General features: G+C 43.5%; 1 protein-coding gene across 1 annotated transcript; it reads right to left on the reverse strand.

Moving 5' to 3' along the window:
• Nucleotides 1–4,526: 4,526 nt before the first annotated feature.
• Nucleotides 4,527–7,614, reverse strand: GP9 (glycoprotein IX platelet). The gene is made up of 3 exons (XM_053953786.1): nt 7,507–7,614; nt 5,602–6,195; nt 4,527–5,246 (listed from the first exon to the last, which is right to left on the reverse strand). Exons 2-3 carry the CDS (start codon nt 6,187–6,189, stop codon nt 5,238–5,240), a joined length of 597 nt encoding a protein of 198 aa, XP_053809761.1. The 5' UTR covers nt 6,190–6,195; nt 7,507–7,614; the 3' UTR covers nt 4,527–5,237.
• Nucleotides 7,615–11,320: the final 3,706 nt, after the last annotated feature.

Consider the following 11,320-nt stretch of genomic DNA (forward strand, 5'->3'; position numbering starts at 1 on the left):
ACCATTCCTGATCCAGGCCAGGAGCCATTGGCTTTCTTGGCCACCAGGGCACACTGCTGGCTCATGTTCAGCTGGCTGTCAACCAGTGCCCCCAGGTCCCTTTCTGCCTGGGCACTGCCCAGCCACACCATCCCTTCAGGTTGTAATTGCTGCTGGTTTTGTTTTTGTTTTTCCATAAACCAGCTTTTGATAAATGCACCTGAACGTTAAATTACTGGGTTTTGCAGTGTCCTTGCAAACTCGGGGAAATCAATAATACCTTCACTTCTAAATGCTCTGCTGTCTTGAGGGCAACCTTTGGTGGTGTGGCCATTGCCACGACCTTCCTCTGCTTTGCACTGCTGCTGATGGGAGAGGGTTGCAGAGGTCGACTTTATTTGGATGTGTCAGGTTCCTTCTCCATGGCCCTAAGAGGCAATCTATGAATTCTTGTCAAAAAAACTAATTATTAGTTAAGAGGTAAAACTCTTTTGACCCCTAAAGAGGAGACAAGAAAGATGATGCAAGGAGAAAAGGGAGGCTGCAATCTATCCCTGCTGACACTCCCTTCCCTAGGGATCAAGGTCATTTAAGAAAGGGCTTCATTTGAATTTTTTCCCCTTGGACTAAGATGAATGTTCTGTATTTCTGTAGCCCTATTCCTTAATAGTATTCTGAGGGAAGAGGTTTCAATCCACTCTTCCTGGGGAATGTCTTGACGCAGAACAGCACCATTCAATTTTAATAACTCTGGATTACTAGAGAACTGGATGCTTGCTGCTCAGACAAGCCAAGCCAAATGAAATCTGAGCAAAATTCTAAACACTAACGTTTCTTTTGCCTAAAATGAAGATGCCAGGTCAGGCAGTAGCTGTGACATCACTGGGATGAACACTGGGGAGTGCTGCTGGGGAAGGCACTGCAGAGGCCACGTCAGGAGCAAAGTGCCCCTGGGAAGGAGCTCAGTATAAATAGCAGCCATGTGGCCATTATGCAACTGGAGCAATTTGTTGTCACACACCCATTATTGAGTGTAATCTGAATTTCATTGGAGTCAATCTAATGGCAAAATATTTACGTGGGTTCCAGCAACAGAGCCACAGCACTTTGGGAAATTGTTTTGTGCTCTGGAGACAAAAGGCATTAAGATAAATAAACTTAGCATTGCTAAGCATTACAGTAAACTTAGCACCGTCAAAGGAGTCATTAGGTAGGAATTGTTAATACTTCATCTGTTGGCAGTGAAACTAAAATCCTGTAATTCAGGTATAAATCATAACATGCAAGTGTGTGGGCCTTAAGAATCCAGGAAGAACAGCAGTTTTGCAAAGCCTCAAACTCTATTTTAATAATTCCCCAAACAGTGCATTTAAACATAAACCAGCATGAGAACGAATGTGTATTGGCTAATTAATTTAGAATACAATAGTGGCAGCACAAACAGCCAAGAGGCTGTTTCACTGCATTCGACATGTGTTTTGTACATTGAATTAGTGTTTAGTTCTTACAGTTTACGTTTACTAGTTCAAAAATAGAAGAAATTTCCTGTTCCCCTCAGGGAATCCCTATTTTTTTCTTGTCCTGTTAGGCTAGGAATAGTCTTGGTTTTCTGCTGTTTGAAACTTTTTCTAGGGTGAGTTTTTCTCTTTTTATTGGATGAGTTATTTTAGTAGTTTTTAATGCAGTTCCATATCTGGTCAGTGCAAGCAGAAGGTGTGCAAATAAAATGGAAAATTACAGTCATTATGTGACATATGTCTTATGACTTAGCTGGGGTTTAACTGAACAGAAAGAAATATTTTACTTTGTATTACTTATTTTCTGTGTAGTTAAATTCTTTGAAAGGGAGCACTAAATCTGAATCCTTAAATGCACAGCCACTAAACCAAATAATAAATACAGAACAAGATGGTTACCTTTGCAATGTATTTTGTTCCTAAGAGCAAAGCTGTGCTTGGTCTCTAGTATGAATTTAGTGTGAATGAATTTTACCTAGGTTGCTGAGCAAACCTTAGGACAGGTTTACAGTCAAAGTCCTCTCAGGTTAGATAGGAGTGTGAACCCATGGAGATGTGTAAATTCAAATCTACTTCCTACACTTACTTACAAATAAGAGAAGACTGTCAGAACAGAAAAATGCCACATATCCACCTCATGGAGCTGCCCAGAGCTCCTGGGAAAGGCTGGGCTGATTCTCAAAGCATGGGTGAAATAAAAAGCTGTTTTCAGATTTCTTCCTCTTTACTTGGTTGGTGGGGGAAAAGAAAAAGCTGTCAAGTACACTTAGGTCTCATTCATCATTTAACCTTCACCTGCAGGAGCTGAAACACATGAGAAATGTATGTTCTTAAAATACCAACATCCTTGGAACACGGGACCAGGCAGAAACCATGCAAATTCAGTGACTCCACACCGCTGGCAGGTATGTTTTAGTGAAAATATTGCAATTTTACTCTGAATAAGCATCTCTTCTAAAATAACTTACATCACAGGCATGCACTTTTGCTCCTCTGTTGCAAGCAGATGCTCCTGCCAGGGCAGGAGGGCTCGAGCTGGCTCCATTCCCCAGGCCATGTCATTTCCTACACTGTCCAGGTGCCCAGCCCTCCCTGGCAGTGGCACTTGGACTGGAGCTGCTGGCAGTTGCCACTGCCCTGTGCAGGCAGGAGGAAGGTATTTTCCATTAAAAATAAAAATAAAAATAAAATTTAAAATGTATTAAAAAGCAGCCATATCAAGTGCCACTGTTTTTCCCACTTGCTCAGCTCCACCCTTGGCACTTTTTGGGCAGCTCCTCCCCAGGCTCCCCTGCTCCTGCTGTGCTTTCCCAGGAGCTCCAGTGGCCCCAGCAGCTGCTGCTGCCCAGGGCCAATCATGCTGCTGCTTACTTTCTGGATTTGGAAATCCTTCTGTCTTATAAATGAGCAGAAGAGCTTCAATTCTTTCAGTTCTGGTGCAGAAAAAAGTATTTGTAGCTGATTTCAGCAGTCAGCCCCAGAGTGGCTGCACCCAGAGGAGCGACATCAGTGCTGCAAAGCCAGACAGCTGGAGTCCAAAAGGCAGAGCCACTTTTATTTCACTGGGCAGAGCTGGGCTGGTTTATTCCATTGGGCAGGGCTGATTTATTCCATTGGGCAGAGCTGGTTTGTTCCATTGGCAGGGCTGGTTTGTTCCATTGGCAGGGCTGGTTTGTTCCATTGGCAGGGCTGGTTTGTTCCATTGGGCAGGGCTGGGCTGGTTTGCTCCATTGGCAGGGCTGGTTTATTCCATTGGGCAGAGCTGGTTTGCTCCATTGGCAGGGCTGGTTTATTCCATTGGGCAGAGCTGGTTTGCTCCATTGGGCAGGGCTGGTTTATTCCATTGGGCAGAGCTGGTTTGCTCCATTGGCAGGGCTGGTTTATTCCATTGGGCAGAGCTGGTTTGTTCCATTGGCAGGGCTGGTTTGTTCCATTGGGCAGAGCTGGGCTGGTTTATCCAGCCTGCTCTGAGCTGAGGCAGCGTGGTTCTTAGGGAATGAGCTGCCTTGTGTTCCAGGGAGCTCCAGAGCTGGCTGTTAGCACATTAACATTCATATTAATCATAATAATCATGTTCTGTCAGGATGGTGGCCCTGTAGCACAAAGGAGAGCAGCACTTTGTGATGATGGAGCCTTGCAAACTGCTCTGGTGCATGAGTTCACACCTGGAATAAACTCTAACTAAAGCCTGGCAGAAGGCAAGCAGGAAGCTGAACAGAAGTCATTCATCTTGAGCAATGCTGTTTGCTCCAGTCTTAACAAAATACAGAGAATTTGTAGGCAAAAAGCTGATTCACATACTATGCTATTTAATAAATGAAACCTGCAAATATTCCTCACCTTAATTGAGTTTCAGTCTACACAGAATTGCTGTTCACACAAATTCCTGTTCACACAAACCTTCTCTGTGTGCTACAGTGAGGTTTTGGTCAATAATGCTGACTCTGATGACTTCTCCTGCCCACTGTGGAAGCAAATCTCTTTATTATTTTATTTTATTTTATTTTATTTTATTTTATTTTATTTTATTTTATTTTATTTTATTTTATTTTATTTTATTTTATTTTATTTTATTTTATTTTATTTTATCATCCCAGCAGTCACATGTATGTTCCCAGATTGTGCAAGCAGATACAGCCACCAGTTTGCCCCTTGCAGGCTGGATGCAGTGACAGTTTCTGGGGTGCTCCAAACCCATGTTGGGAGTGCTGCCTGTGTGTTTCATTTTGATAGCTGATGTATTTTCCTGCCTTTGCCCGTTATTAGCAGCTGTGGTGTTAGTTATGCAGTTTGATGGAGTGTGTGGCTAAAGCATGACACAGTGGCCCTGCCAGATAAACATAGAGTGTTGCTTCTGAGCCCTCAGTTAGTTCTAGCTGTCCCCTTTGAAGAGAGGTTTTTTTTCAGATAAAACCCAAATGGATGAAAAGTTATAAATACAAGGCTGTTTTGGTAGAATGTGAACTGCTGCCATGGAAGACATTCCCTCCTCTTTCCTCTTATAAGGACAGAAAAGTTCTCTCAATTTTTTTTCCTGTATTTTGTGCATCTTATTTGATGTGTTGGTTGGTGCAAGCAGAAATGTTCACTAATTGCCCATTTTTAATATATTTATACTGTTGAAGCCATGTAGTAAAGCAGTTCGCTATTCTATGCATTTCTAGTTTATAGGCACAGAAGAGAGTGATAAGCTTTTAGTCTGAATGATTTATTTCATTTCGGGGAAACAAGAAATATCATGTAGGAAATTCCATGAGAGATGGCAGAGTGCATTTCTTCTGTACTATTCTGCATTCATACAGAATGGTGGTTGTCTTTTAAAAAATTGAAACGCTCAGTGCAGGGGAAATATTCTAAAATTATCTTCAGAGGACAAGTTCTGAAAATATCTTAGAAATGTAATCAGAAATGTTTAGAGTTGTGAAAGAGATCAAATTTTGGTCAATATGAATGTTCAATAAGCATCCATTATTTCAGTTCCACATAGAATGCTTTATTATTGTTCACCCTCCAGGAAATTCCATAAGATGTAAAATTACTTTGCTGATTATGTTGTCATTACCAGTCCATCTTTAACTGTTTTCAATCAGGGATCCATGCAGTGTCTGGTCTGTATAATCTGGGTGCTTTTGGGGGCAGGAAGCTCCTGAATCTGAGGAAGAGAGGGCTGAGTTTTCCTGCACACGGGAATGGTCCTACCAAGCCCCCTGGGACACCAAGAGATGCTGATGGGTTGTGAACTCACACAGCCTGAGTGAGAAAAGAGTTGTTAAAATAATATCATTGGTGTTCATCTCCATATATTAAAAAGTGTAGGGGTGTAAATCTTCTTTCTGTGAGACCTGAGAATCCAGTGGGAAAATGATTTTAAAAATGTGGAAACTGCTCTTCATATGAGCAGATGGCAGCAGGGTGAAACTTGCCCGTCCAAGCCTCACCAAGCTTCTTTTTGGACAAAAATTAAATCCAGCTCGCCTGAGGACCCAGACTTTGGGCTTTTTTTTGCACTGACTATTCAAACCAGTGCTACCAGTGCTTTTGCTTTTTTATTGTGGAGGAGTTTGGAGTTTCTGCCAGGCTGGTGGCAGGGAAGAGCTCACAGTACCTTGTGGGTTTTGGGGATGTTCCTCCTCAGCCGCCGCCTCCCGAGGCTGAGCTGGCAGACCAGCTTTTTGGAGAACTTCAGAGCCCACGCCACTAAAAGGAGGGTAATTATCGCCCCAGCAATTAAAATGAGGTCTCGCCAGAAGAACTGGAGACACTTGGTTGGGAGAAGCCTGGTACAAACGCCCAGGTCATTCCCAGTCAGCTGCCCCAGGGCTTTCATCCGCAGCGCCGCGGGGCTGGCGCACCTGAGCCGGGCGAGCGCGGGCGCGGAGAAATCCTGCAGCCAGAGCTTCAGGTACAGGATGTGACAGTCACAGTGCCAGGGGTTGTCCCAGAGCTGCAGCTCCTGCAGGTGGCCCAGGCTGTCCAGGGCTCCGGCGGGGATGGAGGCCAGGCTGTTGTTGTGCAGGTGCAGGCTGCGGGTCAGGCGCGGCAGGGCGGGCAGGGCGCGCAGCCCCCGCGAGCTGCAGTCCACCCCTGTCCCCCAGGGCTCCCCCAGGGACCAGCAGCTGCAGGGGGATGGACAATCCTCGCCCAGCACCGTGGGGAGCAGCAGGGCACAGCCCAGCACGGCCAGCAGCTCCATCTGCAGCTGCACAAACAACAAGTGAGGTTTATTGCCATGGCTCTGAGAGCAGAGCCGCAGCAGTTATTTCTCCCCCAGGTTTAGGTTTCTAGAATAAAATCTTTTGGAAGAGGCTTTACAGTGACTCCTGTGAGCCATGGAGAAGTTTGATAAGAGGATCCATGTTTACCCCTGAAAGAATTTTCTGCCAAGGTCGTTGACATAGAAACCAAGAAAGAGAGAAGGATAAATAAGAGAAACCTGCAACTGCCTATTCCAGTAGGCACTTTGCTTGTCTCTCGTGACCAATGAGTAAAGTGTAAACTTGGGAGCTTTGTAAGAATGTCGAAAAGGCATGCATGCTAGAATAAAAACAGGCTTTGAAGCCTTCTGGAAATGGAGGGTGTTGCTTTGTATTGTCTCTGTCTCAACTATGACAAATCTTTAGCTTTCTGTATGTCCCACAGAACCACTCTCCCCATAAACACTGAAGACAGAGCACACTTCTTCCCTCCCCTCTCTGGTTCATTGTTTTCCCTTCATAATTGTACAAAAGATATTATTGATCAAAATTCTGGGGCAGAATGTCACCAGGAGATGATGGGAAAAATCACTTTAGGTTTCTATTCTGCTTCCATATCTTCATAGATCTAGTGTTAAAATTGTGTGTTTAAGCAAGTTTTCAAAATGAAGCTTAAGGGATTGAATAAAATTGTAACTGTCTGAAAATCTTCTTTCTTTCTGAAGCTGAAATACACATCTTAACCATCTCCTGTGTATTTGTCAGTGAGTTGACAAATACTCTGTTGTTCCTCTTTGTGTCATGTGCCACCTGTTGCTTATTGTCTTTTCCACATTTTCTTGTATAACTGCCCAGACTGAACTCTACTCTTGACAGTCATAATTTACCTTCTATATTGTGGTTCCACCCACCTCCCCCACCCCCAATTTTTTTTTTTTTTTTTTTTTTTTGCTTAGATGGTTCATTAACCAATTTTTAACATTGGTGCATACACTACATTTTGTTTTGTTCATCCTTAAAGCCTACTGCAGCCATTAAGATAAACTGAAATCTTGGGTATTCTGAGTATCTTTGCTCTGAACCCAGATACTCATCTGTGATTTTTCAAGGAGTCTACCAGAGCTCTTTTTCCCAAAGTAAACAGCTTAGAAGGACAGACTACAACAGCTGGCTAAAAGAAGTTAAGTGATACTTCTGGAAAAGACATCTCTTCTGATTAAATATAGAAACAGCAAGAAACCCAAACTCAAACAGAAACAAGAACTGTGGCAGAAATGCAGAAGGGAGAGCTGGGGAGGTGCCTAGCTGACACTTACCCTGTTTGGCCCCTCTTGATCCCTTTCCCTGTGCCTGCAGAAGTGCTGGAGTGTGGATGGCAGGGCAGGCTGAGTGCTCAGAGTCCCCCAGGAACTGTGGCAGATGAGCTTTTTCCTCTGCAGGATGGGGCAGCATCTCAGAGCTGCCATTTATGGTTGTGCCGTGGCATCAAGTGCTTGGGGTGGGTCTTGTGCTTGCTGCAGACAAGAGGAAATGCTTTGGGATTTTTGTTTTGTTCCTAATGAATTTTTCCTATTGCATCTGACAGTATCTGGAAAAACTCATCTGAAATTTATGGGGGTTTTTATCTCCAGAAAATCTCCATGTATAAAAGTTAGTTTGGACCTGAGCTGCTGAGACACACAAGCCCCAGCAGATGAGGGAGATGAAGTTAGCCTGTGAAATTGAGTTTTTCTGTATCGGTCAGCCAGGTTTGTTTAATACCTGCCTTCTCACCATTTCAATAAAACTTATAAAAGCACACCATAACATCAAAATAACCATGATAGTCAGGTGACATCATTAAGGGATAGAGAAAGACAGGAATAGAGAAAGGAAATATTAATGCCATTGAAATAGATGAAATTGTGTTGAAGTCACCCAAGATATAGTATTTAACTTGGGTCACCTGTGTTCAGAAATGATAAGTCCAACAAGTGAAAGGAAGATTTCTGAAATATCTGTGTGTTTTCAGCTGCAAAGCCAGTAAATTAGGGTCATACAAGTTTGTAAATTAGGGTCATACAGGTTTGTAATACACATGTACCTGTTCACCTAAACAAAGAATGCCATGTCTGTGTGAAGGGAAAGCAAAAATAGGAGTTACTTTTCACTTTTCATTGGGTATGCAAAGTTTTGGATATAAGTTTTCCTTTGCTTTAGTTACCAGCCATGAACACAGAAGAATTCCAGGGGCAGCTGGCATTTGGAAACCCATCTGGTTGTGGGTCTGGTGTTCCATTCAGGCCAGTTCTGTGTAGTGTTGGTTTGGGGACAGGCTTGGAGCTCTGTTCTGCTTTTGGAAACGAAGCCCAGGTGAGGTTTCCATGTTGCAGATGTGCAGCAGAGCTGTGGTTTTGAGCTGTCCTTTCTTTATAACAGGCTGTTTCTGGGAGGAAAGGCAATTTCTGGTGTGTAAATTATCCTGGCAGCAATGCTTGTTGTCTAATTTTTACTCATTTTTAAAGAACCTTTCTTCATTAGGTCTAATAAGTTACCAGGAGCTGGAACTTTGTTAGGAACTTCCTTAAGAAAATGCTTTATTGTGTATCTCTGCTATTCAGACAGTGCCAGGGGGAAAAGACTGAATTACTTCAAAGCCTTTAGAATTTTGATCTTTTCTATGAGATGAGGAGATGACTCCTCCCTTGCTGAGGTGAGCAGCTCACCTGCCTGTCAGGTGTGGGATGGCTGTGAGGGCACTGCTAGTGGTCCTTCCATCCTCGGGATGGTTCCCCTGCCTTTGGGAAGCACAGCCATGGATTCCATAATTGTCTGTGTGCCCTGTGCCTGCACAGGCTGTGCCTGCACAGTCTGTGCCACTGTGCCTTCAGGAGTGCTGCCATGGAATCAAAACTTCCTGTCACACAGTGAAATCAAATGCAGTGTCCTTCTGCATTGACAACATTTGGAATCCCCTGCAATCCACACTCCCATTCTGTGCTGTCCTCAGAGTTAGTCCTGCATTCCTCCAGGTGTCTCTGGGGGTGGCAGAGGTGTCCAGCTGTGCCCAGCTGCTCCTGCTGAGTCCCCAGAGCTGTCCCTGGCCAGTGCTCCAGCTCCCTGTGGAGCTGAGGGTGTGCAGGGAGTGGCTGCCAGAAGCACCAGGCATTTGCATTTCTGATTTTAGGGCTGTAGCTTTTTGTAGGCCAAATGAGGATTCTTCATTTAAGAGGATTTATTAAGAGCCAATTTGGGAAAAAAAATATAGTTTTAATCTGCTATAATCTTGTTAGGGTAGGAAAGTAATTTTTTTCCACTGAGAGAATCCGTTTGAAGTTTTCGTGAATGGGAGAGGCTCTGTCTTCTCAGTGGAGAGGGATTTCTGGACACTCTTATTTTCCAAACAGCCCTCTCTCCTCACCTCTCCCCTGAAATCCCTTTTCTCTGGACCAGCTTTCTTTGGAGGCCCTGGCTTCTCCCGTGAGTTCTGCGGGGGCTGTGTGTGATTATTCAGGGAGGAAAAGGGCTCAGGGAGATTACTGCTTTCCTCGTGGTTCAGAATAAAAGCTGCAAGCTGGAGATAAATGAGCAGATCAAACGTGTGACCTGCTGAGAGCAGACTCAGCCACAAGATGCCATTGTCTTTTCTAGTCACTTTTAAGGAGTTCCAGTCATTTATTGCTGACAGTGACCTGTTCTTGACCAAGAAAGGCAGAAGTTTTCTCAAGCACTGTTTCCATTCCCAATGCTGAAAAAACTGCCCACCTCACATTGCCAATGGACGACTTTCATTTGAAATATCTCACCTTGATTAATTCTGTTCTTCTATACTTTCAAATAGGTTGGTGAGAGCAGACTAACCAAAATAGATCTTTGTAATTGGATGTGAATCACTGGTAATTAATGAATTCTATAAATAAGCAAGAAGGATGATAAAAAATCAATCACAAAATTCATTTTCACATCAAGGAATATTGCTGGCAGAAATGAATTAAAGAAAAACTGTGATTTCTCTCAAATCAGGAGCTATTATTGCCTGAATGCCAAAATTTTCCTCTTACCTACTTCACTCTGCAGAACTGGCTATCAAAGCCTTCTGAGTATTCCCACATAGGAGGGCTCAGAGTTTCCTCCTGCCCATATTTTTTCCTGCTGCACATTTATCGTGGTTTTGCCTAATGGGTTTTTGCCTAATGTATTTTTGCCTCTGTCAAATCCAAAATCCCATTTCCTCAGATTATTCCACAGGCAGATAAAATCTTGTCATTTAGGAAATTCTTCTCATAAATTGTACTCCACCCATTTTATCAAGAAATTCTCTCTCCTCCCGCCTGTTCTCATTGAGGACCTTCCTCTTTGCAGTTTTCCCCATTCACAATTCCACCCAGTGATTGCCTATTTTCCCACTAGGTGTCATCCAAGTTATTTAGTTCTCAAATTCTGAGCCTTTCCCCCCCATTGGCCCTTGAGCTATAATTTCTCAATTCAGAAGAATTGCCTGAAAGAACGAAATATTGTGTTCTTTTTAGGATATTATTTTCCATTGTCTCCAAGATACAAATAAATCCGAGGTACAAAATGTGTGTATTAAGTGATCTGTCTAAATCAGGGGGCTAAAAGCACATGTTTGTGTTTTATGGAACTTGGGAGGTTTTGAGCCTGTTAGTGAAAATATTCACGGTCAATTTGGATTTACACAGCCCTGGGCTGGGCAGACTGGAGGCTCTGTGCCCCTCTCTGCCTTGCTTGCTTTGCTCTAATGAAAAGCAGGTCTTTTTCTAGCTGTTTATGCACAGTCACGGTCGCTAAAAATATAATCCAGTCTTCCAGGCAGGCACAACACCACACTGCATTTATGGAAATGTTTTATTTAGGATTGGGATTGAGCTGTCAGAGCAGATCTCCTGCTCTCTATTTTCCGTGCATGCCTTTATATTAAATTAAATTGCAATATTCCCTCTGGAAATACCTGGGATTTGTGCTATTGGAGGTTCAGTGCTTGGACCAGACTAAAGATAGTCCAAAGCAGCCCCTCCTCTCCTGGAATAAATGGTTGCATGTGGTGTCCTCAGTTCCAGATGATTTCACTACTCTGCTCCAGCTGTTTGGGCCATTGGTTGTTGAATTCCCAGTGTGACAAAGAGCTATCCA

The sequence above is a fragment of the Vidua chalybeata genome, chromosome 12, assembly GCF_026979565.1.
Source record: "Vidua chalybeata isolate OUT-0048 chromosome 12, bVidCha1 merged haplotype, whole genome shotgun sequence".
Taxonomy (NCBI): Eukaryota; Metazoa; Chordata; class Aves; order Passeriformes; family Viduidae; genus Vidua; species Vidua chalybeata.

Bases quoted from the DNA above. Each gene is read 5' to 3' on its own strand.
- GP9 (XM_053953786.1), bottom strand. From the start codon at position 6,189: ATGGAGCTGCTGGCCGTGCTGGGCTGTGCCCTGCTGCTCCCCACGGTG.